General features: G+C 32.2%; 1 protein-coding gene across 1 annotated transcript; it reads left to right on the top strand.

The window, feature by feature from the left end:
• Positions 1 to 5956: 5956 nt before the first annotated feature.
• LOC116001566 (transcription factor bHLH147) lies at positions 5957 to 7233 on the top strand. The gene is made up of 2 exons (XM_031241449.1): positions 5957 to 6115; positions 6305 to 7233. Exon 2 carries the CDS (start codon positions 6417 to 6419, stop codon positions 7065 to 7067), a length of 651 nt encoding a protein of 216 aa, XP_031097309.1. The 5' UTR covers positions 5957 to 6115; positions 6305 to 6416; the 3' UTR covers positions 7068 to 7233.
• The last annotated feature ends 668 nt before the right edge of the window (positions 7234 to 7901 follow it).

The following is a 7901-nucleotide window of genomic DNA, read 5'->3' as shown; positions in this document are numbered from 1 at the left end:
ATGAGCACTTAAAGACAATTTGTGCCATTAAATGGAAAGGACAGCTCGCTAAAAACGTGGATGATGCTTCTCCAGAATGCTAGCTAGACAGCACCAAAATTCCAAAGCTTGTATTATTGATTTATTGTTGTTGTTAATGTTTTATTATATGTAAAAACAAATGAATTGAAGATCAAACGATCGACGGAGGATAGAGGGACGTGCCACAGAAATAACCACATTATTCATTCCCCTCCCTTATCCTCTCCCATTTTACAATCATTGCTTCGAATCAAACAATCAAAATTATTGGTGACACCAGGGAAGATTACACAAGAGTCCGCAGAATTTACTTCGTGCATATACTCAAGTAGTGATAGTAAGTTTTCTTTGTCATAAAAAAAAAAAAAGAAGAAGATATTGGTGAAACCCTTGGTTCTTTTAACAAGGTTTTTTCCTTATCCTGTGACCCTAGCCGGCAAAGGATCACAAGGAGGTAAACCAGCCAAGGTTATCCATAGCTGACTAGCTCAAACCCAAGTTGAACCTCCAACCTCTCGGCTGTAGGTAGAGCACTCTTACCACCTGGGCTGTCCTTACGTTACTAAGGTGGAATACTTGTGCATACTTTTATGATAAGCAAACAATATGTATGGTTAATATGCCATGATTAAATCAAATGTGACACCAAATAATCTTAAATAACATTTATCTTTATGTATTTACTAGTTTTATACGCGCATTGCGCGAATGGGTTAATGCCCAATGTTTATATTTAAATAAATAATTGAAAGTATATCAATGCAAGATTATATAGGAGAAGTTTATACATGGGTAATTGAATGTCGAATTTTTTTTATTTAAATATCTAACTCAAAGTATATGAATCCAAGATAATATAGAAAATTCATTATAATTATTACTAAAATAAATGTTTGCAACCTTGTAAAATCGATAGTCTAAATATTTGGTCTAAAAATGATAGTCTAAATAAATACTACTTTTAATTTGAATTTTTCTAAGTGTTCTTAATTCTCTTTTGAGTAACATTGTCATTGTTTTTATCTTTACTATTTGTTCTCTTTCTTTTTGTTGGTAGTGTGTTATTTGCAATTCGGTTATTGTTGGTAGCATAGATGACAACGTCATGCAATGAGATTATGATATAGGAGCTATGGACTTTCTTCTAGGTGTTCTGCTTGGGGTTCATTTGGTTTAACCATTATTGTTGAATGAGTTATTGTGGATAAAGAAATCCCTAGTTTAAGAAAAAAAAGATTAAATAAATTAATAAAAATTTGAAAATTTAAAATATTATGTATTCCAAAGATATTAAAATGTAGTTTCTCGCTTCAATTTGCTGGGTAATGGGTTATTTGAGTACTTTCATTGTCAACAAATCCCCCAAGTATAGTAGTTAATATGATTGGTTTCAAATTATTATTTTTTATTTTTTTCATGGTATTAAAGAAATACATATGTATCATTTTTTGGTGTAACTACTAATTTATTTAATTCAATAAGAGTAAAATAGAGTGATTCCGCTTCAATTTGTTGGGTTATTATTTGAGTACTCTCTTTGTCAACCAATCTCCAAATAGTTAATATAATTAGCTTCAAATTATTTTTTAAAAAAATTCATAGTATTAATAAAATACTTGGTAACTAAATATATAACATTATTTTGTACTATAATTTTGATATTTAATTACAAGATATTGTAAAAATAAGATAATGGACAATGTAATGAATATCAATTGATAAATTTGAATGTAAAGAATCTTTGCATGAGAGAAAATAAAGACAATATAACTAATGAAATTATTTCTCTTATTTAATATAATTTTTTGATAATGAATAATTTTTCAAATAAAGGTATTGTACACACATAATTCTAAATTAAAGAAATACATATGTATCATTTTTTGTTGTAGCTACTAATTTATTTAATTTAATAAGAGTAAAATAGAGTGAAAATTTTAATTATGTCAAATTTGATTGGGATGAGGTTCGAACCTGAGACCTTTCTTATATAAATTAATGGGTAAGTTAAAAGTTAACGGAATGTTAAAGGAGAATAGAATATTTAACGGAAAACTTAACGGATAATCATAAAAGTAAGGTTAAATTAGGTAATCTCTATTAATAATATAAATCTGAATTATCTTAACCATATATTTGATTAAATAATTCATTTGAACCATCCATTTGATTAAGGCAAAAGGGTCAAATAGGCCCATGTACTATCATTGATTATTCATCTAGCACCATGAACTAAAATATGGTTCATCTAGGTCATTATACTCCTAATTATTTTTCATCTAGCATTTTTAGCCTATTTCTAACAAGTAACCCATCTAATTTGATGACATGGAAAAATAAAATTAGAAAAAATGATGACATGTTATTTATATGGATGTTGTGGATGATTTCTACCATATTTTGTTAATGAAAAAAATAATTTCTTGCAATGAAATAGGGTAGAAATCAAAATTGTTATATAAAGTTTTAACTACATGAGTGTATGTATAGCGGGACATTCACTATCGTTCGGCAATGAGATTTCATGGAAATCGATATATGAAAATTAAATTATTTTTATAATAACTTAAGATATATTGTATTGGGTAAATTTTATTTTATTTTAAAAATAAATTAATATTTTTGGAGTTTTGGATAATTGAATAACTTAAGATATTGTATTTTTGGATGATTTCCTCGAAAGAAATAGGGTAGAAATCAAAGTTGCTATATAAAGTTTCAACTACAGTGTACTGTGTATGTATAGCGGAGTGTACTGTATATGTATAGCGGGGTATTCAGTGTCGTTCGACAATGAGATTCCATGAAAATTGATATATAAAAATTAAATTATTTTTTAAAAATAATAAAATTTACCCAATATAATATCTTAAGTTATTATATTTAATTTTAATATATCGATTTTCATGGAATTTCATTGCTGAACAACTTTGAATATCCCACTATACATACACAGTCGTGCAGTACACTGTAATTAAAACATTATATAACAACTTTGATTTCTACCCTATTTCATTGTAAGAAATCATTTTTTATTATTTTATTTTTCCATGTCAACAAATTAGATGGGTTACTTGTTAGAAATGGGCTAAAAATGCTAGATGAAAAATAATTAGGAGTATAATGACTTAGATGGACCATATTTTAGTTCATGGTGCTGGATGAACAAATGGGTCTATTTGACCCTTTTGCCTTTGATTAAATAATTTGACTGCCATTTTTTCTACCCATTTTAGGCCTAACTCTCTTTGGCTCTTATTAGTATAGTAGATATTTTAGCTAATTAACAAAAGGTAGCTAGTAAACAGTTGAGACGCACTAATCAGAAATTGTGTTTGTTTTTTAATGAAGTGATTGCTAATTGTGAACAACTGTATCCCTAAGGATATCATTATTAATTAAATCCAAGCAATAATCTCTTCAATTGATGCCCCCATCCAATAAATATTCCTCACCTCCCTTTATTTAAATTAAAGTTCTATGTTTCCTCTTATTGGGTTTATCGAGGCAAACCCCACTCCTCTTCCGAGTATGTGAGTAAACCCTCGCCCTGTGATCCTAACCGGCAAAGGACCACAAGGAGGTTAACCAGCCTAGGTTGCCCATAGCTGACCGGCTCAAACCCGGGTGGCAGACGGTTTCGAACTCAGGACCTCACGGCCGCGAGCGTCTTGGTCTTGCCACTCAGACGGTTTCCTCTTATAATTATGGCTTAAGTAAAGCATCATACTATTAAAATAATAATACTAATAATTATTATTATTAGTTGGTCCACTAATATATACTAATCTTCATTAACAAGGCCCTTTATCATTTCATCATCTCTCAACCAATAGTAGTACGCAGTCCACATCACTCCTTGACCGGTGGTTATAGGGCTCAAGATTCAAGGACAAAGAACGTAACTGAAAAAAAATGGATGAAACATAATTTTCGTACTTAAATGTGATTATTTTTTAGTTGAGCTCAACTCATTGTCTAAAGTTATTTTGCGTGATTTACTAGCTATTACACAAGAGTATAGTTTATCATATCCAGTGCATACCCTCTACTCACATAGTGACTAAAAATTGAAACATTTAGCAATACTCTTTTTTTGTCGATATGTGATAACTAGGGTTTTTTTTTTTTTTTTTTTGTTTTTTTTTGTTCGTGTGATAACCATATTAAGTAGACTATTACACAATAATAGAGTTTATCACGTGCACACTTTCAGATAGTATCCAAAGATTAAAATATTTAGCAAGCATCTTTTACCTTTGATACTTGATGATCATATTAAATTATTATTTAATTAAAATTAAGTTATTATCTGATACTATTTAAAATAAAACTCTCTCAACACTTATTACCTCACTCAAAACGTTCAAAATCGGATTTGATAGTTTTGTAAAAACCAATTTTTTTTTCACTTGAATTACGAATCTTTAATGTGACAAATTAAAAATTATTTGGATAGCAAAATGGTACAAATTAAAATTGTGATTCAATATATTCTTATGATCAAGGAGAGAGAGAAGGGCTTTTGACCCCCATGCATCATTAAATGAAAAAATAAATAAAAGTTGACATTTTGGTTGTTTTTTTCCTAATAAAAATATTAAAGAAACATTTAATGTTACGCTGTACGTACGTGTGAGGAGTCAGAGAATTCAATTTGTAATATTATCTTATGTAAGTTCACAAAGGTTACACCTTTTGATTATCAAAAAAAAAAAGAAAGTTACACCTTAGACAACAATATTTGTAATATCATATTTTTGGAGCATTCAAAATGTGACGCTATCTGTTATATAAATATGAAGAAATAAAATTAAACCATTGTTGTTAGTTATCAAGTTATTGTAAAAATTTTTGATAAGATATTATGATCTTCAACTACATAAATATCATCTGAGTACAAAGTGTTTGGTGTTCAGTGAGCACAATTTTAACTTATTTAAGTTATTATATGTTACAATAGCCAATTAGAATATAATGTAGAAAAAAGTAAAAATTTTAAAATTTTAAATTGACCGAAATATACAAACAGGTGGTGGGCCGTTCTTCCCACCAATCCACGTGCTCTGATGCCCTGTGGTCTATGAAAGTTCATACTCCACGGCCCTAAAACATTATTACTTCATCCGACTATTTTGTCTTTTTTTTTTTCCTTCTAAATTTTATTAAAAATGTTTTTATATAATTACTTTTATACCCTTACTAGAAATTTTGAGTCACTTTTGAATGATTTTTGTCAAAAACTTTATACTCTAGTGGCATTAGTTTGTAATCTATTCCTAGACCATAATAATTATGTATGTATTAAGGTTTTATGGACAAAAATCAAACAAAATATGATAGTAACTCATGGCAAAATTTAATAACTTGAATGAACAATCCCTAGAGAAATTTTTGAGTCTCTATCTCATATTGGCTGCGTGTAGTCTTTTTTGGTCACCAGTGAATAGTGATTGGACGCTTAAGTTTAACCCTTCTTTTGATGGAAAAATAGAAGATATATACGGAACCAATAATTTGAGGTATTTTGAACAATAAACCTCTATCAACTCTATTAAAATTGTGTTGCTATTTGTTGATTTAAACTAAAAAGGAAAGATAGCTTAACATTTTGGGTAGTTGGTAAGCAGATTACTAATATAACTGCAAAGTCGAAAGGTGCATTTGAATTGAATCTGAATTAGTCTTATAGTAGTGATGATTTGAATGTCGCACTAAAAAACAAAAAAGAATAAAAGATATAAGTTGTGCAATAATTGATGGACAATGAAATAAAGTTATTTTGTAATACTTCAATTAAATAGCTTTACCTATTTTATTAATGTACAATCCAATGAGACAAACAAACAAACCCAAAAATAAAATAAAATTTGAAAAGAACATTTTTAATTTGAGTAAAATAGAATTTAAAAATAGCGGAGTGGTATAGTGATGTGTATATGATGCATCTCCGTCTCAATTCTCGTCCACCCACACATTTAAAAGAGGGCAGACGCCTTCGCTCCCGTGATTCCCTTTCAAATCCCGCACATGTAAACCATCAGAGAATCACTTCAGACGGGAGGCTTCTGGAAATTGTTCCTTCCTTTTTACGGTACGGATTGTTTTTGTTTTGTTCATATGGATTTTAATTGTGATTTATTATTGCTTAATTAATCTCATAGATGTTATGCGTTAATTGATGTTTAGTTAGTCGGTAATTAGGAGTTGTTTTTAGTTCTGTTTCTTTGAATCTGTCGGTACTTGTTGATTCTGATCGGTTATTCATTGATCGAATCCACAGATCATCTGTTCATCTGTTCATCGAATCCACAGAGTGTTGAATCGAGAAATCCTGATCTGATTAGTTCGGTTTGGAAATCGGTTTGTAGAGTCTGATCGAATCGGCGGTGTTGATGGCGTCGAGTTTGGTGCCGAATACGGTTACGAACACGGCGAGTAGAGCGGCGGCGAGGAGGAGGAAGAAGAAGAGAAGTCAGGCTCCGAGTGCGGAGAGTCAAGATGCGAGCGATAACAACTCGGCTGCTGAGTGGAAATCCGAAGCTCAACAGCAGGTTTACTCGTCGAGGCTTCTCGGAGCGCTCCGGATGCTGCGGCTAAGTCCGCCTTCGTCGCCGGCGGCGCCGAAGGGCGGGAGAGCGGTGCGAGAAGTCGCGGACAGAGTTTTGGCGGTTACGGCGAAGGGGCGAACCAGGTGGAGCCGCGAGATCCTCACCAACCGCCTCAAGCTGAAGTTCATGAAGAAGCACAACAAGCGGCAGAGAGTGGTGGCGGCGGCGGCTACGGCGGCGAGAGGGAACAGCCGGTTGCCGAAGAAGCCGAGATTGAGTATTCTCCGGCTGAAAATGAAGAATTTACCGACTGTACAGCGAAAGGCTCGCGTCTTGGGCCGGATTGTTCCCGGCTGCCGGAAGCAGCCGCTGCCTGTGATTCTAGAAGAAGCCACTGATTACATAGCCGCTCTGGAGATGCAAGTCCGAGCCATGAGCGCTCTAGCCGATCTGCTTTCCGGCGCTTCTTCTTCTAGCTCAGCTCCTCCGACTTGATGACGTCATTCATTTTCCTATTTTAATTTTTCTTTTTCTTTTTCTTTCATCCCTTTTCGTGTCCTATGAATATTCCCTGTTAAATACAATTCCTACTGGGTGCAACGTATATTTTCAACCGAAATTAAATCAGTAAATAATAACTACTATGAAATATTGTGCCTTTTTTTTTTTTTTTGAGAAAATGAAATATTGTGCCTTAGTTGCAAAGCTTTACATTTCACAACTCTTTTTTATAGCTATTTACTGTTCAGTCCAATTAAAATTGCGATTTCAGATCCACAACTCTTCTCATACTTGCTTTTTACTCCTTCAATTAAAGTAGTGACTTCAATCTCCCCATATTTGATATTTTCATTCGGTAGTTTCAGACTTTCAGTAAGTTCGTCAAGCAGTTAACTTTACAACCATAATGCTATAAGTCAAACTTCCAATATGAGTCTATTGAAATCGTATTGGTTTGATTTGGTCACTTATGGGCAAGATAATTTACCTCTTTGTAATTCTTTGCTGATTAGAGATGTTTATGATCACAAGATAGGATTTACAGAGTCTATACCTTGAGTATTGACGTAGACAATTTTAAAAAGCTCTCATGACGTATAATGTTCCGTCCACAACGTTAAATTCATTTCATTTGGACCATATTCATATGCCATCGGATTCATGTGTGAATATGTTTGACACTTAGATTGCAACGTCTTTGTTTCTTAACCAATTTGAGGTGGATGCAGTGCTGAAGCATCAATGAAAATGACTTGGGAGGCCAAATTTAGAGTATAAAATTTGTAATTTTTTTATGAGTTGTTACCAGTAAAAATACTGTGCAGAGAC

The sequence above is a fragment of the Ipomoea triloba genome, chromosome 13 (genome assembly GCF_003576645.1).
Source record: "Ipomoea triloba cultivar NCNSP0323 chromosome 13, ASM357664v1".
Lineage (NCBI taxonomy): Eukaryota > Viridiplantae > Streptophyta > Magnoliopsida > Solanales > Convolvulaceae > Ipomoea > Ipomoea triloba.
This window is presented reverse-complemented; position numbering and strand designations above follow the sequence as displayed.

Bases quoted from the DNA above. Each gene is read 5' to 3' on its own strand.
- LOC116001566 (XM_031241449.1), top strand. From the start codon at position 6,417: ATGGCGTCGAGTTTGGTGCCGAATACGGTTACGAACACGGCGAGTAGA.